We start from the raw sequence: 24,929 nt of genomic DNA, 5'->3' as shown, positions 1-24,929 counted from the left end.
TGCTATTGTTATCTCTTCTTTCTTACCATTTTATTTTGCAATGGTTTTATTCTTTTATTTATTTATTTATTTATTTAATCCAGGATTACCATATTTTTTAAACTAAAAGGGGAAAAAAAAAAAAAAAACATAACTCAAACTCATATCTTTAAATATATGGATATAAATTTTTAGAGCTTTATCACTAACCCCAATCTCATTAATTAATATTGGTTTTATTATTTGATCAATTAAATATGAAAATGAAACATAAAAGAAGTGTGGTCCACTTTTAATGTTTAAAAACCTAATCCCTGCACCAAGATTATGTCTTCTTTTAAAAAAAAAAAAAAAATCAACATTATGTCAAATAAATAAATCAGAATGGATAGTTATCATATTAAACGACTTAGGGATTAAAAAATAAAATAAAAAATAAAAAAGCCCACTTAAGGTAGGCCAATATATAAAACATTTATTTTATTAAAACTTATTAAACATTAATACCAAAATTTCAAAACATAAAATGGTTTTAAAATCATGTGCTTCTCTCCCATAAAAATGTGTGAAACTCACATATGGAATTCACATTATATGACAAAGTCCAAGACCATCTAAATTAGCTCCAAACGTAGCTGGATACCTAAATTAAATATCACACAAAAGTAATGAGGCAATTTAAGACCTCTAGTAAAACGCTTAAAACAAATCATACATAACATTCCGATGTAAAAGTTAATTTTCAGTTCCATGTTTACTTAGGTTTTAACTAATTTTTTATTTAAAACCAGATAATATATTTTTCAAACCTAATTTACGAAAAAGAATTTGTACATAAATAACAAGGGCAGAAAGCAAAAGTTCCCATGAACTAATTGTGGTGGGTTTCTGCATCTGGGTATGGACGCCTAATTAGGATGTATATGCCTAACCATCAAAGTATATTCCTTTGTCCAGCTATGTAATTTGCTTAAACCAGTGGTTCACACCAGATTCTCACATTTCTTTACAACCTAAATGCACAAATTTGCTGGCTCTGTCTGTTCTGGAGGCTGCTAGTACCACCGCTTTATTCCAGCATTAAATTAAAGGAAAGAACAACGAAACCCCTCAACAACCTCAACTCCACTATAAGTTAAAGCTAAAAAAAAAATAAAAAAATCCACATGATAGATTAGATAATTCAACTTATTGGGTGCAAATACAAAAATGAAAAAAAGTATATCTATTAGAATTCTAAAAGACAACAACGAAAACAAGTTTGGAAGGTTTCATAGTTACAGCCCCCTTTTTAACACATGGAGAGAAATGGTAAACGTACACAAAGAATATTCTTTGTACACTCAAGTCAAATTCAAGAAATCCTCATATTGCAGCCATTGTTTTTTCTTAAAATGGGTAGCATTAACTTCAGTCATTTAACCTTTGTCATTTCCTTACAATGATAAATAATAGTAACAGCCTTTTAAGGCAATCTGAAATTAGCTTTAGGTTACAGATAAAAAGGTCAAACTTAAATTATTAAAATAAAAGAGGGGGAGGTGAGGGGAGAACAGCCAAGACTATCAAACTGGAAGTCTTCACAACCTATTTTTACTTGCGTGCCTCTGCCTTTTTCTGCTCCTTGGCTGACATGCAAATAATAAATTAAAATCAGTTTCCTTCAAACAAACATATATATACCTATATACATGTATACATATAATTTTGATAAATGGGCTTAGTCTCCCACTAAGTGGTGGGCAACACACATCCCACCACCAACTCTTGCGTTCCTTGTTCCACATCCTGCAAGAGTTGGCAGGGAGGTTTGCCCACAACTTGATGGGAGACTTCGCTTACTATGGCAGCGCTATATATATATATATATATATACAATGGCGATTTAGGGTAGCTCTTTCCCACTCCACAGAAGCTTCTATTGAGATACTGACTGGAGGCCAGAAGTATCATGCAATGGAGCCAAAAGAGAACTACGCACCATATTTTAAAGCAGACAATATGCTACAAGAATCATACCAGCCTTTTCTTCTTCTCGCTTCTTAGCAGCCTCTGCCCTTTGTTGCCTTATCATGGCTAAGCGTTCTGTAAACAATGAAAATTATAAATAAAGCTGATGCTCAAATGAGATCAAATAATAATAATAATAATAATAATAAAGGGAAGAATGGATAAGCGTGGGTCTCTTAAGTTTATTCCTTCCAGGTTATTAAAAAAGGTTGCAGAAGCTGGCTGTATAGGAAACAGCATGGTGCTAATGGTTACAGGAACTTATTGAGCAAGAAATCCAAACAGAGAAACAGTTTAAACATGTCTCCAATGCATGCTACGATACAACTACCTACTAGTAGACCTAACCAAGACACACCCTATTGTAAAAAGATCTCACATCATCAAGAACCATGCCCCATGCCACCCACTCTTCACCAAGGGTGCATGATCTGTTGGCAGCAAGACATGAATCCACAAGCCAAGACCGTACTCATATTGTTCTGGTATTTGCTGAATCTTCCTCCGTACTTTTAAACAAAATATTGTCCAAATAAGGGCAAGCTTCCACCAATAGGCACATGCTCGAGCCAACACACAAGAACACATGCAAGCATGCTGCTCAAGAGAGCTGCCAAACATCTAAAATCCTAGGAGCACAAGCAAACACAACTAGACATCATACGATAGATGTCTTTCTATTTCTCAAATCTAGCTTCAATACTATAGAATCTTACACGTTATTTAACCTAAGCAACATAATAATCCCCCATTGTTGATGAGAAGGTGCACCATAGAATCAAGACACAAAGTTGAAACCTTATGTCTCATAAACCCTACACCAACTGTTATTTATTCTAAACAACATTCAACTCCCGTACAAACCTCTACGAAAGTCAAGAAGCAGTCAGCTGACTTATCAAAAATAATACTAATAATAATATTAACATATGTATACAAATGTCTTCTTACCATTGTTGTAAAAATGCATGATACAATTTCGTAAAGCAATATATGGATCAAGAGAATCAATTAACTACGATTATCTCAACCATCAAGAGGCCAAATCAAATTTGAAAATTATACCCTGATAAGGCCTGTTATCTAAGAGGCAGCAAGGATTTGGTGCTAAGCAACACAATATTTTCAAGAGTGCGTAGAAGATTTTAAAATTTTGGAGAAGGTAAAGCAACCAACAATGCAACCAAATGTTCCTAGATGTATTTGATTGACCATAAGTTTTCTCAGATGTTAGAACTTAGAAAACTCATGCTTTATTTTGGGTTACACAAAAAATAATCTTTCTAACCAACCTTGGGCTTTGGTGCAGTTTAAACTCTAGTATGAGGCAACCAGCATTGCAAGCAAACTCTTTAAAGAATCTCTTACTAATCTTAATAATATCACTTTTGCACACATCTTTCCGTTCCTGGTGATTTGACTTCTACCTTTTTTTAATTATATTTCCCATGGTCCATGTATTTCAGATATTGTTCCACTATGTGGTTTCATTTAGTGCATACAAAATGCACCTTAAATCAACAAAAGAAGATTCATTATAATTACCTAAATCTTTTTTTGCTTGTTCTGTTTTTCCTTGCTCTTGCAGCCTCATGTATCGCTCATGAGCTTTTTGCTTCTCTATCTCCTCTCTGCAAAAAATATACAATCAAGTTAAGGCAAGAAAATAATTATTCACATACAAATTTCAATTGAAAAAACATATCTATTTGAATAAACCAATCACAAGCCTTTAAGATTCAATTGCATAGGCAAGTACAAAGTGCCAGTATAAGATACTTTTAACACTAATGTTCACAATTTGGAAGCATAATACCACCCAATAATATTAGTAAGTCCACAATGATCATATGCTATTTAATTTCCAATCCCAATCACAAGCTAAAAAAGAAACAAAAGAATGCATCAGAACGTGGATTAGTCCACCTGTGGATGCTGTATCAACAAATTACATGTTTAGCTGGATTTGTCTTGCCCATTTAGTAAAGATTCAATATAAGTGAGATTCCACGTAGAGGGGCTTTTAGCAAATCAAATGTGTCATGGATGGTGACTCATTGCCTCTCCTTATCAGGATAAAAATTTCATGAAAAGCATAAAAGTGCTTTCTTTTACATTAATTAAATTTGTCTATACGTTCAGAATAGTAAAGAAGTACTAAAAACAAAGGTTACATGGGTATGCAAAAGAGGGGGAAAAAAGACCTTAACTATATCACTATCACACCAAACCAGGCCATTCCTTCACCACCATATTAAAGAGCCCATCTACAATGCCACCTAATCAAGTTAAGTGCCCAACACGTTAACCTAATTTATCCATCACCCACAACTTCATCTGTTCATACACACACTTCACCATAAACCCATAAACTGATGAATAGTGCAGCTTATAACCTTCAATCATCACCATACAAAGCTCCTATATTAAAGTTAAACCAATATACTCAAAGAACCCATTTGCACAAACTCTAATGATGTCAATTAAAATACAATAACAATATTTTAATATCCTATGAAAGTAAACAACCAAACATTCCACCGTAAGATGCAGTAGTAGTTGACTTTATACATAGAAACCTAAAGGTTAGAACCACTTGAAACAATATATGCTTATTCACATGTACTATAATATGGATCATAGATATCTAATGCAACAGAAGCCACAAAATATTTGTATACCTTTCACGCCTCGAGAGTTCGCTTGTTTTCTCAATCTGCAACATGCAAAATAAAAGATTCAACACTTACTATGATTGAGTTACCGACACAGTATAGAAAAAACAAATTTTGCCAAGCTCACATCTGCATTTTTGGCCTTCACATTCTTAGATTTCGCCACATTGGGATTTTCAATCTCAATAAGTCCCTGAGTTCCCTTCCTCTTCTGCCAAAATTTGGTATAATGTCAACAACAAAAAAATTGAAAATAAGATTTAACTAAAAAACGGAATATAAGTATATAGTAATGCAACAAAGGGTTTACTAACTTCAGATTCTTCTTCTTCTTCTTCCTCCTCCTCCTCTTCAGACTCTACTTCTTCCTCCTCTGCAACTTCTTCCTGAGAATGGCAAGGATATAGGAATTATATAGGAAGAAGCAAGAACCACACAATGGGGACATGCATAATAAACCTGTCTGAATAATATAGTTGAAAATAAAACAACCAAACCACCATAAGGCTCAAGCTATAGCATTACAGAATCATAATGTTCTCATTTTCAAGAATAAGTTTCTTTGGTCAAGATTATTGCCAAGCAACTTTGCTAACTAGCTGACCCTAATACCAAAAGAAAATTATTCACTTATTAATAGAGACGTGAAACATCTCATGACAATAAAGCAAGTTGGGAATCACAGGACATTTTAATACTTTGGTATTTTGCAGGTAATAATGACATTATATTCACTTGGTATTCTTGTTCAAACTTTAGGATAAAAGTAGTAGCTAAAGAAAAGAAAAAAGGAAAAGGATATAAACCATTGTAATGCCACCCAGGATCTGGAAGATGATATTTATTAGTCTAATATAATTCACAAAAAGTAAACTCTTCTAATTGTATCGATCTATATTTGAAAGTAAATCCCATACTCAGCTTAAGTTCATGAAAATTCCAAAATTGTTTACTGGAGGGATTAATATATGTGATATGAGGGTTCAATGTTCCCAATACTTTTGCCAACTCGGGTCCAAAACAGTCTCGGATATCCAATCATCAATAACTCTAAAAAAGTAACAAAATACTATAATATATTGAATGGTCCCTAGATATGGCAATTACGACTAAAGTACGAAATATTTAATATTTATCATGTCAAGTAGGTAAACCATACGAGAAAAATTAAAATAGCTATATACCCTTTTAAAACTGCGTGGTCGAGCAGAGGTACCTGCACCTGCAAGCATTTGAAGTATAACACAATACAGTCAGTTCGTACTAGGATGAAAGTTTAACATCGAATGTAGCAACTTTCTCAAATAACAATATTAGGTCCGAATTAAAAGGGAAAATTAAGAAAATAAAAATCCTCAATCAAAGTGTTTCGTTGGTATGTTAAATTAACCAACCCCCTTGCCCCGTCGGGGCAGCTCGGATGGCAATGACAACTGTTGTTTAACTATCCCTTCAAACTATTTGACCATCAAGAAACCAACATTACAGTTTTTTCTCTCACAAATCCAGAGAAAACATCCTCAAGGACATTGAGATTTTTCAATTAAATGCTTTAATCAAATATATTAAAGCAGGAAAGGGGGACAATTATCGAAGAGAAAATTCAACCATATATATAGCAGGGTGACCCAGCTAGTAGGTAAAAGATTATTTTATATCTGATAATTCCACTACCAATTTCGAGCTGAATTAGGGGAAAAAAAGGTTTATTCAACAAAGTTGCTTTGAATTTCGGGGCAAAAATAAGTACTAATATACTAGAAGCAAAACAATAACTTCGAACTTCATTGACCAAAGTCCAACTTCAAATTGATCCAATAACAAGAACCGTTCCACCAAAAATAAATAAATATATATTGCTAACATATAAAATTCCACAGTAAATAAATAAATAAATAATCAAAAGTTTAACAAACAAAGAAAAAATTGTCCGCAGATCTAAATTATTAATCACGGGACAAAAATAAGCCCCTGGAAAAAATACAAGAATTTGTAAAAACAAACATAAAGAGAGAATTAAGAGAAAAAAAAAAAAAAAAAAAGTGAGATTACGAAGCTCTTCGGGAGTGGAGAAGTTGCGGTGGCCAGTGGGCTTTCCTTTGAACTTTCCTCTTCCCATTATCGATTTGAGGTTCGAAGTCTCAGATCGGTGAAGAAGAAAGTTTGATAGACGAGGATGATGAGGGTTTGGGCTTGGGTTTTTGGAAATTGAGAACCCTCGTATTTAAATAGCCACTCCTTCTCCTTGTTAATTTTGGTTTCGAGCTTTTGACTAGTTTGAGTAAACATGGGCATTTCCGTAAATAAAAATTTTAAAAATAAATAAATAAACAGAGACACTTTTTTTTTTTATTAATTATAATTTTTTTTTCAAATCTGAGATGTTTTCGGCTTTTAAATCTTAATGAAAATAAATAAATAATATGTTCTGTTTTTCTCTACAATTTTTCTTATTCAGATTTTTTTTTTATTTCTAACATTATAACAAATTATAATCAAGTATGGTATCTCAAATCCATATTTTATGGCTGTGATAATCTAATGCATGCTAATTAAACACAATCTCCAATATCATTCCATTTTATTATTTGAATTTTTATGCAAATTATAAAATGTTATATTTTTATGCTAATATTCGGTGTTATTAATTAATACGCAACGACTTCTTTAATAGGATAGACGACTTGTTAAATTTTGGTCCATCCATTTTATTGAGTTTGAATAAAGCATATTAGTTTAAAGGATTCTTTTTTGATAAAGATATTAGTTTCAAAGGATTGTGGATTATCACAGAATCCACTGCTTCTAGCATTGCATATCACATAATTTTTTTTGTTTACAAGGTGAGGTGTAAAACCCAAAAAACCCGATGACTAAGCCATCAAAAGGATGATGGCACAAGGCCCATCTCCTGGGTTGCAAAATAACTAAAATTACTGGGAAGAGAATTAACTGTCAAAAAACCAGTAACATCATTTCTAATACATCAGTTGCACATATACTGAGCCAAAAAGTTTTGTTCCATTGGGATCCAGTTAAAACACACCTTCTGAAAACCTATTTTCTTAGAACTGATCTCCTCTAAAATACTTTCTACTGCTCAATGAGAATTGTGTGTGTCTTGACTGTTGAGAGCTGATACAATGTTTTTGGCATCAGAATCACACCATAGTTTTTTGCCAGCCTTCCTCTTGAGCTAAAATTAATCCTTGCATATCACATAATATGCATTTGCTTTTGGGTTCCTCATATGCCATACCATGACAATAACCTCTGTGCCTTTCTTTTTATAAAAATCCATGCAAAGATGCCCTTAAGCTTTATAGGAAAAGTCCCACCAACATTATCAACTTGCCGAAGTTTATTCCAAGTTGAAAATAGGACTCATGTATAAACATTACACTTTAGGCTAATGGATTTATTCTTTTATTCATTTATTTATTTTTTTATGATTTTCAACAATTCTCTCATTTTTACTTGGTTGTCTCAGGCTAATAAATTAATTCTCATAAAAAAATAATAATAACTGATTTTTTTTTTTTTTTGGACTTTCCCTTGGTTGAACAAATATGGTAGAGTCGTACATTCTTTTACCAGGAATGATGTTAGCAAAAGATAGTTTTGGTTTGGGAGTATTTCCCATTAAGATAGCACAGGTGGGACAGTGAAATATTAGAGCATTTCTAATAATTTTTTCATACGATATCAAAATTAATATTGTCTAAAATTTTTGGACATAGATAGATATTTTATTTTAAAATTGTTCTTAAATTATAATATGTAAAATGTTATTTATGATTATTATTTAATTTAATACATTTTATCAAAAAAGATTTAAATGATTTTTTAGAAAAATTTTATAATGTTTGACAGAAGTAGATATTAATAAAATATTTAGACAGATCTATTAAAGAATAATTTTTTTATTAATTATCTATTTTTTTATATAAAAATTTTGAAAATAAATAAAGTTATTAGAGATATTTTGAAAACATATCCAATTAGGTGCAATTTTGGTATTGCATTGCTAAAGTACAGCATAAGAGCATTTGTTTTTTTTCCTACTCTTATGCAAGTTTGGCACCAAATTTACAATTAGCAAATTTTAATGGTAGGTCTATATAATAAAGTTTGTTTGGCTACAAATTATTTATTAATAAAAAATTTAATTTTTAATTTTTTTTAATTGATAAAAATAAAAATGAGTGAGATACATCATCATTTAATATTTAAATTAGTATAATTTTCTTTTTATTAGCAAAAGTATATCCTATTACTGTTTAATCATATTTATAATTTAAAAATATTATTTTTTAGTATGTAGAGCCAATGCTAAAATTTATTATTAACATTAAAAAATTATATCAATGAAAAAAAAAAAGCAGATATTTACAATTGAAAATACTTTTATAATATAAAATCTAAGCTATCCTTATCAAGAATATTAGATAGAAAGTAGAAGAATATATTTAATTATTTTTCTTTTTTACGGAGAATATTTGGAATCTTACAAGATAGATGTGATTTGAAGTTACCGTAAAAAAAAAAAAAAAAAAAAAAAGATGTGATTTGACGTCCAAACAAAAAAGATAGACGTAACTTGCTATCTCTGATGAAATTAAAAAAAAAAAAAAATGAGGAAAGTTTGCTATTTTTGTTTAAAAAAAAAAAAAGGGAAAAAGAAAAGAGGGAAACGACTCGTTTTGTCAACCTGATCGTCCAAGACTTGGAGAGGTTTATACGACAACGTTTAGAGAGGCACTCGGTTATCGCTGCGCGAAGCTCCATTCTCGGTCTCGCCGTTTGGTGCCGGCTGGGAAGCTGGAAATTGGAAGAAACAGAAAACGATGGGAACTCAGCAGAAAAAGAACCCTAATCAGTTACAGCTCAACCCCAACTGGGCTAATCTTCAACAAGTACTTCTCTTACACACTGTACTGTTCTCTCTTCTCTCTCTCTCTCTATAACTTTTATACATTTGGTTCTTTTTCGTGTTCTGCAGAGGTTGAAAAGCCATAGCTCAAAACCTTCAAGACGCTCTAAGGATTCAGAATCAGAATCTCCAACGTCCATTCTGGGTAAAAAAATGCTCTAAGTGCATTAAAAAAAAATGTAGTTTCTATTTAGGGAAGAATTTTCTTTTGAGGTTATTCATTTTAGCAACCAATTGTTTTTGCTTTCAGAAGGAAAGGGAAATCATAGCCATGCCTCAGTTTCACTGATTTTTATTAGTTTTCTTTCATATTTACTCTGATAATTTTGAGGGTCTTTTTTGTTGACAGGGAAGCGCAAGGAGAGACCGAATGCCGAGCTCAATGACTCTGGGACTCTTATCAATCCTCTCACTCCAGTTAATGATGATATTAGGTGATTATTCTAAGAGCTTTAATATATGTTCCATTGTTTGGTTTCTGGGAAAATTGGAATTTATTTATATTTGGTTATTTACAGACAAAAAAATTTCATTTAAGTTTTTGAGGGAAAAAACTAGTTGCAGTCTGATAGAGAAAATTATGATTTTTTCTGCTAAAATAGCAATGAAAAACCTGTACCTATTATCTGGATTCTTTTTTCTTTTTTCTTTTTTTATTTTTCTACACATATGGGTGCATTTCTTTCAAACTAGTGAGGAAGAACTTTTAGAGATTTGCCAGCGATTATGTTGTTGATTTTCATATTGAATGTAATTCTGCTATACCTGGTCTGCTAGGGGTGCTCTATGACAGATTTGGTATTATAAAGTTTGTCCTAAATCAATTATGTTTACTGTTATAGCTATTATGTATTTGAATGCAGGGAAGTTTTGCCTAAATTAGAAGCTTGGATATGCATGTGGAATCATTGTTTCAATGCTCATTTTCTAAATATTATCGAAAGAAAGAAAGTACATGCTTGTGGAATTTTTCCAAGTTCAATTACTCGTTTGTCTTGTTGGAAAATAAAATGGAAGAGCGTACTTCTTTCAATCAATATTAGAGTGAATTGTTACATGTACTTGCTCTTATCTGGAAATAGACATGTTACACCAGGTTGTACTGCCTTTTAAAAACTGAGTCAATTTGATCTGGTTGCATTTCTCATACACTGTCAAAGAGTACAATTCAAATGACGTATGAAATATTTGACAGTGTAACAGATGCAGTAGCTATGGATTGTGAAATGGTAGGCGTCAGTCAAGGAAACAAAAGTGCTCTTGGACGAGTGACACTGGTATTAATCGGTTTCTTCCATGTTTCTCCTATGGATGTTCATATTGTCATTCTAGCACTTGCATCATGTTTCTTCGAGGTTGATACTCGGCATCATAAGAATATCTAAGAAAATCTTGCAGATTTAAATAAATTATTATGTATGAAACAAATTTTATTGAAAATGGGTAGAAAGGAAAAGGTTTCCTTGCAGACAAACTGTTTAGTGTTGATGCAAACAGAGAACAACAAGATTAATTGAGCATGAAGAGGAAAGTAGGTGGGTTGGTGAAGGGAAGATCCCTTTTCGTTGGAATTCCAGTTTCCTCTTCATCTCACTCATTTGTTTCTGAAAGGAGAACCTAGCCATGCGGAGTACTGCTATTATATAGTCAGTAATAGAATTTAATTCCCAAGATATTCAGCTTGCCTAGGAGAAAAATTCTGCTTCCCACATTCTTAAACTTTTTAAAGAAAAATCATTAATTTCTTGCTCTGGAACATTTGCTCAGATTGGTGGTTGTTTGGTCAATAGTTCTATCATGATTTATTAGGAGCTAAAAAAGATGAATAACGGGTTTTTTCCTGTCACAAATTTCTCATCAGAGGCATATGTAAGTTTTTGGTGTGAAGAAAAGCTCTATTTATGGATTACCTGATATAATCTGAATTAGAATTCCATAGTCAGAATTATTTATTGTGATAGCCGGAAAGTGACTCCATGTAGTTTTAATTTTATTTTATTTTTTAATGCTAATCTTACAGTTAAACCCTTTTAAGTTTGTTTAGGCCATTGATTGCTAATGGCACTTCATTTAATGACAGGTAAATAAATGGGGAAATGTTATTTATGACGAGTTTGTTCGTCCAGTAGAACGTGTTGTTGATTTTCGAACTCAAATCAGTGGCATTCGACCCCGTGACTTGAAGAAAGGTTGACATTTTACTTTCTTCTTTGTTGCTTATAAAAATCCTGAAACTTGAGACTTCTGTGTTACTATATGGGTAATATATATATATAACAAGTATATGGGTACTTATAGGTATGTTATGTATTTTTTATTTATAATTAATTAGAACATTATATCAAGTCAGGTTGAATGTATTAGATGAGTATGGATTCAAATTTATAAGCACAAGGTCAATGTGTGAAATTATATTTACGGTTCTGATGCCCTGTTGTTGCTTCAATGTTCTCCACAGCAAAGGATTTTCGCGTTGTTCAGAAAAGAGTGGCAGAGTTGATTAAAGGAAGAATTCTTGTTGGTCATGCCCTGCGCAATGATCTTAAGGTATCTATCCTTTTCATATGGTTTTAAACTTGTAGTGAAGTATAGATGTGAACCATTAATGTTTGGATTTCAATTTGGACAGGCATTGCTACTAAGCCATCCCAAGAATGACATTCGAGATACTTCAGAGTACCAACCCTTTCTAAAGTAATTATTCCCTTCTCTTGCTACTGATATTTGCATATAGTGTAGTATCTCCCAATGATATGTATGATTGATGAAGCAGGGAAGGATATAGAAGGGCGCTTCGGCATCTTGCAGCTGAGTTTCTTAAAGTTGAGATCCAAAACGGAGAGCACTGCCCGGTTAGTGATCTAAATCAGTGGTGCGCTGATCATTGAATTTGCATGCTATGCAAATCTTTAGTGTCTTTGATTTGTAATGACATTTATTATTGCATCTCTTATAAAAGAAAAAATTTGTCAGCCCAAAAAATTTCCATCTCAAATCGATGTTAATATGCTATATTTGGCTTCTGAAGCAGCCCCGGGAGCTGTTATAGAATGTTCCTAATGTGTACAAGTTGCAAAATGCTACATCTTGCATCTTAAGCAAGTGCCATTGTGAATTCTCGATTCATTATCAATCTTGTGCAGTCTATGTGTTTTGTTTGCTGCATGTTGTCTTGCCAGTTCTCATGCATGATTTATATTAGAACTTTGAAAATGAAATTGATACTGTGTCTATCTCACGATCTTGTTTCAGATAGAAGATGCTCGTGCTGCAATGATGCTTTATCAGAAAAACAGAAAAGAATGGGAGAAAAAATTAAAGGATCAAATAAGGCTCAAACAAAAGCAGAAAAAACGAAAGCATAAAAAGAAATCCAAGGGCACAGTCATTGAATCCTGACAACACTGGAGAACTTTCTTTTTACATTTTCATTCTTTTGAAGAAAACCATGTGCGAAGCGAGCAAGATGGCTTTGGAAAATGATTTCTATTGTATAATTATTTATTTTACAGCCATAAGTAGCAGCATTGAGCTTATAGGGAAGCCGAGTTTTTTCCGTGTTTCTTCAGAATTAAACACTTTTGTCATCCTAAATTATCGTTGTTTTGTATTTTACCTTCCAAAACTACAAATTTTTTTGCATTATTATCATTTCGTTGTAGGTTATGGGCTAATAATATAACTTTGCTTATAGTTTTTTTTTTAAGAAATTTGACAAAATTGTATATAAAACATAAAAATAAAGCAAAATAACAGAAAGCTATTTCTAAACTAAAATACATTGTGAGGGGGCTTATTTCATTTAAATTTATTTGTTGAAATACACTACGGAACCAAACTAATAAAAAAAAAATATATATATATATATATATTTAGGTGGTAATATAAAAACTTTTGTAATTTGAGGGACAAGTGTAAAACCAATTATTGTTAGTTTTCACGAGAGCAAATTTTGACAAATGAAATTTATCTGATAAACTTTTTAGGTCCACAATTCTAAGTTCGTAGTTTTTTTTTTTTTTTTTTTTTTTTTTTTTTTTTTTTTTTTTTTGGTTAGTAATGATTTTAGTTGGTGGGTTAGTCTCTTTCAATTTGGAAAATATTGTAATTCGCACAAGTATATTATCCTTTTTGTGTCTTAATATTTTTATTTTTAAAATATTTTTTTGGAGACAAATTCAAAAAATTTATCTTGAAAGACGCATTCGGTGAAATTTGGATTTGAACTCGCATGATAAAAAAAGATATACTTTTTTTTTGGCAATTATTAAAAAAAAAAAAAACTTTGATTTCATGTAAATATAGGAAACATATTATCTCGTATATTAATAATAATAATAATAATAATAATAACATACCATAATAATTCTCTCTCTCTCTCCCATCATTTTTTTTTTTTAAATGGTGAAAATATTTTAAATATTTTGTGCTTGTTATATTAATAAATTCAATATATTTTATTTTGCCAAGACAATTAAATAGAATAATTTTGATAATTTGCAAGGTTTATGTTCATAGTTTTTAATTTTCAGGCCGTAATTCTTTGGAGTTTCCTTTTTTGTTGTCCTCAGTGAATATAAAATATAAACAATATACATTTTTTTTACCAGCCAAATAGAAAATTAAGAGAGAGAGAGAGAGAGAGATATTTTTGCTATTCGTGTCCTTTTGTAATTGGTAAAAACGAAAAAGGTTATCGAGAAATTTGACAAAGAAAAATTATAAAAGGCTGTCCCTGTTGTGTTCTAAGAAATTTTTTCTTGCGAGCAATTTCACCAGCTTTTTCTCTCCAAGAAAATTTTCATCGGCTGTGGTTCAGGTACGGTTCCTATCACCGACTCGTTTTCTTCTTCATTGACTTCTATAGTTTAGGGTTTCTAATTGTTTCTAGGGTTTCTTTCATTCGACTCTAAGATTTCGTGTGCGCTCTATTGCTTCCAGAATCTAGGGTTTCTTTTCTTTTCTTTTCTCTATTTTTTGCATTCCTGTATTATATTTTCGATTTTTTTTGTCTCGATTTCAGTGTAGGGTTTAGGGTTTCTTGTTTTTAGATATAATTATAAACTTTTTTTTAATTGTTTTTCTCGTTTTCTCTGTTGCCCTAATCTCTATCAACTAGATAGGAATTTTAGGATAAAAATCTGTATCATGAGGGTAACATGTAATATTGATCAATGTTGTCTATCTGTAATTTTTTCGTCAAATTTATAATTCGTGAATAGATGTTAGATTGTTTTCTGAGAATATAAGTTATAGCTAGAAATAAGATAAGAGTTCGAATGGAAAATAAAATATAGCTTTTGCTTTGGTTAATATCTTTACTGATTGTGAATATTGTTTGACGTATAATGTAATTTCTAATGTAGGATAATCAGTGACTGTATGTGTATAATGTGGGTGTCTCTTGGACCATGCGACTTAACAAATTTATTGGAATGTTGATAAACTGGACAGATTCTGCTGAGCAATGGGGAAAAGGAAGTCAAGGGCAAAGCCTCCTCCAAAGAAGCGAATGGATAAGCTTGATACTGTTTTCAGCTGTCCCTTTTGCAACCATGGAACCAGTGTCGAATGCCGCATGTTAGTTCTTTTAAATTGTTTTTGCTTTTGTTAGTTTCATGCACTTGAGATAGCATAGAAATTATCTGGGATTGGTTTCTTTTTTCTGTTCCAGACATATGGTACCATGTAGCCTCTAAGAACTCTTCTGTGAAGTTCATTAACCTGTATCTGAGTCAGGTTGTAACACAATAGCAACCTTATAGGCCTCTCCCTCTTTCTTCTAGCTATGTTAATAAGTTCCGTGAGCAAGAAATCCTTTTTAGTCTATTCCTGACTTTGAATGTGATATGATTGAAATATCTTTTTTTTTTTTTTTTTTGGGTAATTGCGTATTATGGGATTTGGTTCTTACTAAAACGATTGGCATGAAGGAATTCCTACATTTTGGTCGAATGTTTGCTTGCTGTGTGGTCTATGATCATTGACTGCCCTTATCTTAAGTTCACTTTCTCTGTGTACTTTCATGTATTAAGGCAATAATTTGACATTTAGTAACATGCAAGCTAGGTTGACATATATGATATGTTCACTTTTTGATGGATTGAATTAAAATGATTTATTTTGTTTCAGTGATATGAAGAACTTGATTGGTGAGGCTGTATGTAGGATCTGCCAAGAGAGTTTTAGCACAACTATCACAGGTATGTTAGTTATTTTCTAATAATCATAGAACTTTGCTATGAAAGGCATCTGATGGAAACCTTGCTCTTGATATGCCTTGTGTACATCGAGTACAAAATCTTCTTCTTGACATTTTCAGTGTTGTACGTTAATAGGTGCATGGTAGAGTGGGGTCGCATATAACCAGAAGTGGCATGACACTTAAATCTCAAATACTAAAAAGTAGAATTTTCAAGAAGACATGACTTTATAACATGGGTCTTCCTTCCAAACTGACTACTCTGGTCACGTTGCTTAAAGTTGGCAAAAAATATAGATAAAAAATCTTAGTTTTTTCCACGACTGGTTTTGTTAGTTTTCTCATTCATCTGATTGGTAATCAATTTTGGTACCCCTTACAAAGCTAAATGTGGATGTGGGTTGGTTACAACTGGTAGTTGTTGTTTGTTTAAGACAGAAGTTAAATGCAATTCTGTTAAATATTTGTCTATACTTGTTTTTCTTCAGGTGTACTAATTTTTTATTTTTTATTTTTTTGTGTTCTGGTTCTGTTTTGCAGCTCTGACTGAAGCCATAGACATGTAAGTGAATATTCATATTGATTTTGTTCAAATTTTTGTCATCTTTCTTTGCTTGGATTTCTTACCCGTCTCTGTTTATTTGGCTGTTGATTGTTATGATGCCAGATATAGTGAATGGATTGATGAATGTGAGCGGGTCAACACCCTTGAAGATGATGGTGCTTAGTATGGAAACATATAAGACGGTTTTCTTTCTGGAATGGGAAAGCCAAAGGGGGGTGCCATTCAAATCCAAGTCAACAGTCCAAAGTCTCAGAAAACTTTATTATGTTTTTAGACCTGTTGTAGAACCCGCATAGTTATATTTTGGATTGTAGGTGTGGTAAAGATGTGTATGTAACGTGTTACTTAATCTGGATGTCTTAAGAATTCCGAAACTTTCAAACTATGTTGCTTGTGTTGATATATTTTGGTAACTGGTAAGAAATACAATATGTTTTATTTCTATAGGAAATACTTTCGGTTAGTGATAAACGAACTCATATTTTGCACTAGTATAAGGATTTTGATGTTGATGTTTACACCAACTACCAGGTTATTGGCCTAATATTAAGTGCTGCAACCAATATATGAGTATTTTTTGGGGATGTCTTAATAAGCTACAGGCTTGACATAAACAAAAAGCTTGTAATAAAAATAATGTATTGGAGTGATGATGTCACGTGAAAATGAAACAAGATCCCAAGAAATCCAAAGTGACCAGATTTTTATAGCAAAAGGAAAGAAGGAAAGAATACATGGGAGCATCAAGATAAGAAATTTTAAAAAGCAAATGAAAAAAGGTCAATGATGCGTGTTAATCAAATTGAGACATTGAATGATTTAATCTTTCTACTGCACCCAGTTCACGTGGTGAGGCTACGCTGCCATAATTGAGGACATTATTATTATTTTTTGTTTAATTCAAATATATATTGGAGTGGAGTTTAAAAACTTCTATTTTTTCCTATATATAATGGTTACCTAATATCATTTGTTTAATAGCTATTCATCTTGTGTTATTGGGCATTTGGGCATATGATTGATGAATGGCTAATTACACTAGGTTACTTAGTCTCATGAAATTCAATTGAATTGAATAAAACTATGAGAAATGAGAACTTTGGAATTTTTGTATAATGTGCTTTACTTTCTATGTGAGATTGTTGGACCCAATTTTTTTTTTTTTTTTCTTTTTGGTAATACATAAGAAAAGGCTTCCTTAGCAAACAGAGGAGCGGATGCTCGGATATTGTTTTACATGTTGGAGGATTAAGTAAAAAATAAATTTTACATGTAGTTAATTAGAAACATGGGGATGCTGAGTGTAATTATGCCCATGACAAAAATAAATTAGTTTTTTCTTTAAAAAAAAAAATTCGTTGCAGATAAAGAATAATATATCTAATAAATTTATCAAAGCGTATAATGTCATGTGAATATTTTATTAAATTAGACGAAAAAAAAAATAAAATAGAACATTAATATTTTATTAATATTCCGAAAGATATGGAAAATTCAAATAGAAAAGAAGTAGGGTGATTGGTTAAGTGGACAAGTCTATCCTTTTCCTAGATTAGACAAAAAGTTTGGACAGCTCCTGTCCTTGCAGGAGTCACCTGCCCCTGATTTTGTTGGCTTCACAGGCTTCTTTTTTTTTCAACTCAAACAGGCCTTCTTTTTTTCTTTTCTATATGCCTTTCTTTTCTTTTAATTTTCATGTATACATCTTTTTTTTTTTTGACAAAAAAAGAAAAAAGGAAATTCGTTTAGATTTCGAACCAAATTTGTCTGCGTCTAAAACATTCTCAACCTTTTAATAAAGAAGAAGTTGCCAAAGCAAACCGCTGTCTGTATCCGATTCTAAGCACTCCCTTTATTTATTTATTTATTTTTTGGGCTTCTGAGTCGTCTTTGAGTAATCAGATAGAGAAGAAAAGAGAGAGGGTCACAAAGAAAAAGCTCTCATGGGTAGGCCTCCGAGTAATGGAGGCCCTGCCTTCCGCTTCACGCCTGCTGAGGTATTTTCAAGTTTTCTGTTTTTGCACCCCCCCTTCTTTTTTATTCTTCTTCTAATTTTTCATTTGAAACGTTTTATAAGCTTGTAGATTTTATGTTATATGTCTGCGCATGTAGGAATAGTAAATTTTTGAACTGAAAGTTAAAAAAAAATATATAATAAAAATTTTGAACTAAAGTTAAAATTTCCTGGATGGGTTTTTATATTTTGATTCGTATGTTCGTGTTAATATATATATATATATATATATATATATACCAATATATATTTTTTTTTTGAATTTGATGGTGAAATTTTTTAATGGGGTTTTGTAATTTTCTATATATTTGACTGTATGGTTGCCAAATTTTGAATCTAAAGTTGAAATTAATGAATGGGTCCGTTCTATTGTAGGTTGTATTTGCTGGTTTTTGTACATTCTTTTTTCTTTCTGATTATCTAGTTTGTGCTTGATTTCTATAAACATTGTTTATAAATTTATAGAAGGTGTTGATTATTAAAAGCTTTTAGGTGTGCTTGATGTAACTTACTGATCTACCCAGAAAGTTATTTTATGGTTTGTCTTTTTCAAGAAAATAAAATTTATGCTACGTTAACATTCTAATAATTTGGATTATTGATATGAGACATAACATTAAATCACAAGCTGAGCAATTAACGTTCTAACTATGTTTGAGAGGTTCATGAATTTATTCCTGAGTTTGTTCCTGTTCAAAAGTGTGATTTGAGTACTTCACAAAAATTCTAGATCGGAAATGTGCTATCGTCTATAGTTTCCATGACTGTGATAATACTTCTTTTTTGTCACTTTATTACTATTGAACAAGCTATAAAAAATCTCCCACGGATCCTGTTCTTCTATGGTTCAGAAATGAAGTATAGTGATTTCAGGAATAAAGTTTCATGTAAATTATTTTTTGTTCAATGTTTTTTTTACGTTCTAAAAATGCTCTTAGTCATGGTTCTCTAAAGTGAACCTTTCCTTTCTTTTTCACTTCTTATTAGTTATTATATATTAGTTTATAAATTCTGTTAGCTGTCAAACGTCATCTTATATTTGGACTATATCAGTTCTTTTCAAAATTAATGGGGAATCCCAAACAGCTGCAGCTGCATGAGAAGATCATAAGTTTGTTACACCTCCTGTTTGTGTCTAAATATGATCTGTTTGATATGTGATTTCCACTTCCTTATAAATTTGGTAAATATATATCATAACTTAACATCTTTAAGTTTCTATTATTACATCCGAGCTGATTTGTTGTGCAAATTACTAAATTTTAAAGGTTTCGGAGATGGAAACCGTTCTGCAAGAACACAATAATACAATGCCTGCACGTGAGGTTCTTGTAGGTCTTGCAGATAAGTTCAGGTATGTTATGGTTTTATTGAACTTAAGTAATCAGTTATGCGTGTGTATGTATTTTTTCCTTCTTCCGGGTAAGTTGTAGAACTCTAGTTGATGAACTCTGTATTTGCAGTGGATCTGCGGATCGAAAAGGCAAGATTACAGTACAAATGAAGCAAGTATGACTATTTTCGTTATGTAATTGCATAATGAGAAATCATTTTGAATCTGTTTCTGATTTAAAACCTTCATTTACAGGTTTGGAATTGGTTCCAGAATAGGAGATATGCTATAAGGGCAAAAACAAGTAAAAATCCTGGAAAGTTAAACGTGTCACCTATGCCACGTGATGATTCAACTCCAGTTAGAGCTGTGCCTCAACCTATATCTGCTCCTTTACCTGCTCCTTCAGGTTGAAATTTTATGCTTTAAGTTTAGAATCCTCTGTCTCTCTGTCTCTCTCTCTCTAATTTGGAGCTTGCTTACATGGTGGCCTTATAACCTCATTTCGTATTTGTCTGAAATTACATTAGAAGTCCAAATTGGGAATGCTATCTCCTATATTTTGTCAATCACCATATGTGTCAATGTGAATATTAGAATGCCTTGGACTTATAAGGCAGATAATAATGCAATCACGTATTCTTTAAGAGAAAAAAAAAAAAAAAAACTGCAATTAAGAAACTCTGAAGGAAAATAGTAACGGTACCAATGAGTACCAGTGAAATGTGTCTGAAACTACTGCCTTCTGTGGAAATACATACTGTTTTTGTCCTTAGCCTATAGTTTGGATCCTGATTTGGGTTAAAATCTAAGAATTTAAAATGCACCACAGGCTCAAGAAATATAAATTCCAGAGACTCTAGTGTTTTGTCTTCAATGGTATTTATTTGCCCCATGCACACAAAATGGTTTATCAGCTTATGTAATGTTAGTAAGATCGATTTTCATTATGTATTGTTTCCCAACTTTCATTGTACTGATCCACTTTGCTATAGAAGCCCATTCTTAAGTTGCTGTTTCGTTTTGTCATCATGTTTTGAATTTGTATTTACCTCATTTCATTTTTCAACCAGTTCCAGGAACAGGAAGGGGTACTCCAGAAAATTCGGTGATGGAGTTTGAAGCTAAATCTGGGAGGGATGGTGCATGGTTGGTATCTTTTGTCATTCATGTCTAGGAATTTTAGTTGCTGACTTTGATGCTTCTCTTTGTCCTTCAAAGGATATTAGCTTTCTTATGGTAAACAATTTATCAGTAAATAGCATGGATAACTTGTTTTCCTTGGTAGTTATAATTGCAAAGGAATGGATTTAAGTATGGAACTGCAAACTAAAATGGTCTTTGAGATAATAAATGTTGACTAGAATTAAAATAATAGCTAGTGGGTTTAGGAGATAGTGGAGCATTGAATGGAACCTTCAAATTGGTTAAAAAAAACATTTAAGCCTGCAAAATATTATGGATTCTCAATCATTAGTTGAGAGTTTTCAGGATATAAATGTTTTTGGGAATATTCTTTTTGTTTGCATAGTAAATGAATCTTATGTTTTTGTCTATTGTGCACAGGTACGATGTTTCTAACTTTCTGTCCCATAGATATTTGGAGTCTGGTGATCCGGTAATGTTCTAAGTCCATTTTTTTGTTAAAAAAAAAAAAAAAAAAAGAGTGTTAATTTACTGAATTACCTTTTTCTGTTGTTGCTATTTGCATTTGATTTCTGTATGTGGCCCTTACATACTTTATTGTTGAATAAGAAGTAACTTAAGTTAATATCTTTTTTTGTCTTTTATTATTATTATTTTTTGGGTAAAAAAATTGTATGTGGTCTCAACAGCAAAGAATTTAGGGAAGAGGCTAGTTATAAAATATTGAAGGTATTACGGAAACATCCCCCCTTTTTTTTTTTTAACCAGTTTTATAGAAATACCTCTATATATTCAGAAATTGCAAAAACACCACCTCAAATTTCATTTTCATTGCAATATTAATTCCTTTTGCATCATATTTTATGAATTTTTAACCTGTAAATTATCGTATTTTCATGTAAAAACAATCAGTTACTATGTCACTGACATTTACATACACTCAGTTCAGTTCACATGTAAAAATTTCAAAAAACTATGTATAGAAAGGCTGACATTGCAAGTAAAATGAAATTTAAGAAGGTGTTTCTGTAATTTCTGAAAATAGGGATGTATCTTTTCAAATCAGGAAAAACAGGGGGGAATATTAGTGTAATTTTCCCTAAAATATGAGTAAAATGAACTTGCACATGCATGTTTATAGAACTTAAGAGACTGAAATCTAGTCCAGCTATTAACAGATAATGTTGGATGTTTGAGAAACATTTGGATGATGTATGAGATGAGAATCTAAGATTAGTGACTAATATATAGTTTGCATGAGATTGCTTTGTTTTATGCTGTGAGTGAACACCTAAATAAGCAAGTTTAGAAGGATTATTTAATTCGAAGCGAAAGGGGTGAGGAGAGACTGAAAATGATATTATGAGGGAGGACGTAATCTTCAAAGATGTCCAGAAAAAGGACTCCCATTAATTGAAAATTAATTAGTTTTATTGTTTTGGTTACACTTTGTTAGTGCATAACGTGTTTTGTTGAATTCATTTGCATAACGTGTTTTGTTGAATTCATTTGCTGCAGTTTCTTCATCTGGATATCATCTTGGTGTGGTTGTTTTGTTTTCTTGATTGAATATTGTTGGCTGTTTTAGGAGGTATTGGTTCGTTTTTCTGGTTTTGGACCTGAGGAGGATGAGTGGGTTAACATAAGAAAGCATGTCAGACAGCGCTCGCTTCCATGTGAATCATCAGAATGTGTTGCAGTTCTTCCTGGCGATCTCATACTCTGTTTTCAGGTGCAAACTTATCTTTTTAGGTGACCATAATATCAAAATTTGAAACATTAATAAATCACTAAAAGTTGTTTCTTATAATTTTTTCTTGGAAATCCTGTACTAAATATACACAGGAAGGTAAAGAGCAGGCTCTTTACTTTGATGCCCATGTACTTGATGCACAAAGGCGAAGGCATGATGTAAGGGGATGTCGTTGTAGGTTTCTTGTGCGTTATGATCATGATCAGTCTGAGGTATCTATAATTTTTTATTATATGTAGTTGTACTTTTCTTCAAAACTCTCTCTCTTTGTTCTATATAAAGTACGATGTTATGGTCCTTGTTCAGTAGGTCGGAGCTAAGGTAATTTGTATGGGTGGTATCATAGTGTGTTGCTACTTGCATTATTATCAGTAATACGGTGGTAATAAATCTCAGTGGATCGTTTTCTATTAATCAAGAAATGGTGTAATATCCTTATAGGTATATTTATTCTATGGATTAGTTGTTTCTACTTGACGTTTTTATGTCTTTTGGAATATGATTATTTGATTGCCAATAAGCTGCGGCAAGAGAAATGAAGCATTGAGTCTTTAGACTAGGAGCATGGGGTTGGAGTGGTTGATTAAGCATATATATTGCTTTATCTCCTGCAATGGCATGGTGTTGAAGGTACATTATCAGAGTTTTTAACAATTTTAAAATAATTTATGGTAGAAAAGTGCCTTTGGCTGGTAAGATCTACGATTAATGCATTTCGTCTGACTTGGCTGGGGCTAATGTAGGGTAACATACTTCACCCATCCCCCCACCCTCCAGGGGAAAAAGAATAATAGAGCATGACATTATTGTGGAAAGATTTTGAATTCGTAAGATAGTAGAGCATGACATTATTATTGTGGAAAGATTTTGAATTCGTAAGTATTTAAAATTTTCTTAGGTGGGCATAAGCCTAAGGAATGAAGGAAGCAACAAGCCTGTGATACTTCTTGTAAAATTTGATGTTAAGCTTTTATGGCATGGAAATCATGTTTTTGTTAATCCTTGGAATATCTACTATTAATTTCTGTAGTTGTCTTATAATGGGCTGCTCCTTTGGTCAGGGGGGAATTTTGTTGAAAGTCGCATACTAAATAACGTTCCATTTAGTAGATGCAGAGGATACAAAAAATAATATTAAACTGTTCTCCTGCTTTATAAAGTCTGATGTAATTTCTTTTCAGTTTGTGATTTTTAAATGTAAATATCAATTGGTTCTTGACTGTTGTTTGTCAGGAAATTGTGCCACTGAGGAAGGTTTGTCGACGGCCTGAAACTGATTATCGGTTGCAACAACTTCATGCTGTGAATGAGGCAGCATCAGCGGAGCAGCAGAAAAGCAACATGGATCCCTTCACTGTCAGTGGTTTAAGGGCAGCCATTACTCCTGCTGAAACAATGCAAAAGCAGCAAATTGTAGAAGCAGCACCAGCTGTTCCAGTTTTGCATCCTAATAGTTCTTTAACCACCCAAGCTCCTGTCCTGGAACCCAAAAAAGCTGAAACTAGCATTGCTGTCAGTATGGGGAATTCTAATGTTCCTCCTGTTGGCAAGACAATCACCAATAGCACTGTCACAAGCACCGTTCCTGGTGGCTCTGTAACAAGCACCGTTCCAGGTGGCTCTGTAACGAGCACCGTTCCTGGTGGCTCTGTAACAAGCACGGGTCCTGGTGGCACTGTAACTAGTGCGATTCCTGGTGGCACTGTAACAAGCACAGTTCCTGGTGGCACTGTAACGAGCACCACTCCAGGTGGCACTGTAACCATTCCCGGTGGCACTGTAGTGAGCACCATTCCTGTTGGCACTGTAATGAGTTCCATTCCCAGTGGTACTGTAACAAGCACCTTTTCTGGTGGCACCGTGACAAGCACAGTTCCTGGTGGCACTGGAACTAGCAACATTCCTGGTGGCACTGTGACAAGCACAGTTCTCAGTGGCTCTATAGCAAGCACAGTTCCTGGTAGCTCCGGTGTTACAGTTCCTGGTAGCTCCGGTGAGACCATGTCGGAAGGAAGATAGTAGGTTTAATCTGACAATTTTGTGGTCCATTACGTTGGAAAGTTAGGAAAATTCCAGCAAATTGGTTTTAAGAGCAAAGCTAACAGCTAATGTCTCTTTCCATGCTGGTAGCTAGTAAGGAATGAGTTTTCATCATCAGCTTGTGAATTGAGCATATGTTTCCCTGTAAACTATATCTGACTGACCAGAGAAGTTAGTTAAAAAGAGAAATGAAAGCTTACAATTTCGACGCCAGCTCCAGTTGTAGAAGAGATTCAAAGCTTTAATTTTTTATTTTTTTTTGGTTGCCAATTTTTTGTT

The 24,929-nt window shown here is 32.6% G+C and overlaps 4 protein-coding genes across 6 annotated transcripts; 3 read left to right on the top strand and 1 right to left on the bottom strand.

Annotated features, from left to right (window-relative positions):
* Positions 1 to 1,330: 1,330 nt before the first annotated feature.
* Positions 1,331 to 6,910, bottom strand: LOC107432581 (uncharacterized). The gene is made up of 8 exons (XM_016043758.4): positions 6,717 to 6,910; positions 5,849 to 5,886; positions 4,979 to 5,050; positions 4,792 to 4,875; positions 4,671 to 4,705; positions 3,535 to 3,620; positions 1,999 to 2,064; positions 1,331 to 1,607 (listed from the first exon to the last, which is right to left on the bottom strand). The coding sequence occupies exons 1-8, from the start codon at positions 6,781 to 6,783 to the stop codon at positions 1,573 to 1,575; spliced, it is 483 nt and encodes a 160-aa protein (XP_015899244.1). The 5' UTR covers positions 6,784 to 6,910; the 3' UTR covers positions 1,331 to 1,572.
* Positions 6,911 to 9,300: 2,390 nt separating this feature from the next.
* Positions 9,301 to 13,248, top strand: LOC107432521 (uncharacterized). Of its 2 annotated transcripts, none has more exons than XM_048465203.2 (9): positions 9,301 to 9,580; positions 9,667 to 9,742; positions 9,947 to 10,031; positions 10,793 to 10,874; positions 11,678 to 11,786; positions 12,056 to 12,144; positions 12,227 to 12,291; positions 12,371 to 12,469; positions 12,850 to 12,989. In XM_048465203.2, coding segments are annotated over exons 1-9 (675 nt in total). In that variant the 5' UTR covers positions 9,301 to 9,511; the 3' UTR covers positions 12,851 to 12,989. The 2 variants fall into 2 exon arrangements, with proteins under 2 accessions (XP_048321160.1, XP_015899157.1); XM_016043671.4 differs by having other exon boundaries at positions 9,304 to 9,580; positions 12,371 to 12,449; positions 12,850 to 13,248.
* Positions 13,249 to 14,257: 1,009 nt separating this feature from the next.
* Positions 14,258 to 16,815, top strand: LOC107432510 (transcription elongation factor 1 homolog). 2 transcript variants are annotated; one of them, XM_016043656.4, is made up of 5 exons: positions 14,258 to 14,416; positions 15,052 to 15,177; positions 15,730 to 15,800; positions 16,340 to 16,361; positions 16,467 to 16,815. In XM_016043656.4, the coding sequence occupies exons 2-5, from the start codon at positions 15,065 to 15,067 to the stop codon at positions 16,525 to 16,527; spliced, it is 267 nt and encodes an 88-aa protein (XP_015899142.1). In that variant the 5' UTR covers positions 14,258 to 14,416; positions 15,052 to 15,064; the 3' UTR covers positions 16,528 to 16,815. The 2 variants fall into 2 exon arrangements, with proteins under 2 accessions (XP_015899142.1, XP_015899143.1); XM_016043657.4 differs by having other exon boundaries at positions 14,274 to 14,416; positions 14,964 to 15,177.
* Positions 16,816 to 18,006: 1,191 nt separating this feature from the next.
* LOC107432565 (protein SAWADEE HOMEODOMAIN HOMOLOG 2) lies at positions 18,007 to 24,863 on the top strand. The gene is made up of 9 exons (XM_016043734.4): positions 18,007 to 18,361; positions 19,647 to 19,732; positions 19,842 to 19,887; positions 19,967 to 20,120; positions 20,785 to 20,860; positions 21,278 to 21,329; positions 22,446 to 22,589; positions 22,703 to 22,822; positions 23,844 to 24,863. Exons 1-9 carry the CDS (start codon positions 18,308 to 18,310, stop codon positions 24,627 to 24,629), a joined length of 1,518 nt encoding a protein of 505 aa, XP_015899220.3. The 5' UTR covers positions 18,007 to 18,307; the 3' UTR covers positions 24,630 to 24,863.
* Positions 24,864 to 24,929: the final 66 nt, after the last annotated feature.

The sequence above is a fragment of the Ziziphus jujuba genome, chromosome 11 (genome assembly GCF_031755915.1).
Source record: "Ziziphus jujuba cultivar Dongzao chromosome 11, ASM3175591v1".
Taxonomy (NCBI): Eukaryota; Viridiplantae; Streptophyta; class Magnoliopsida; order Rosales; family Rhamnaceae; genus Ziziphus; species Ziziphus jujuba.
The sequence above is the reverse complement of the archived record's forward strand: the minus strand, read 5'-3'. Positions and strand labels throughout refer to the sequence as shown.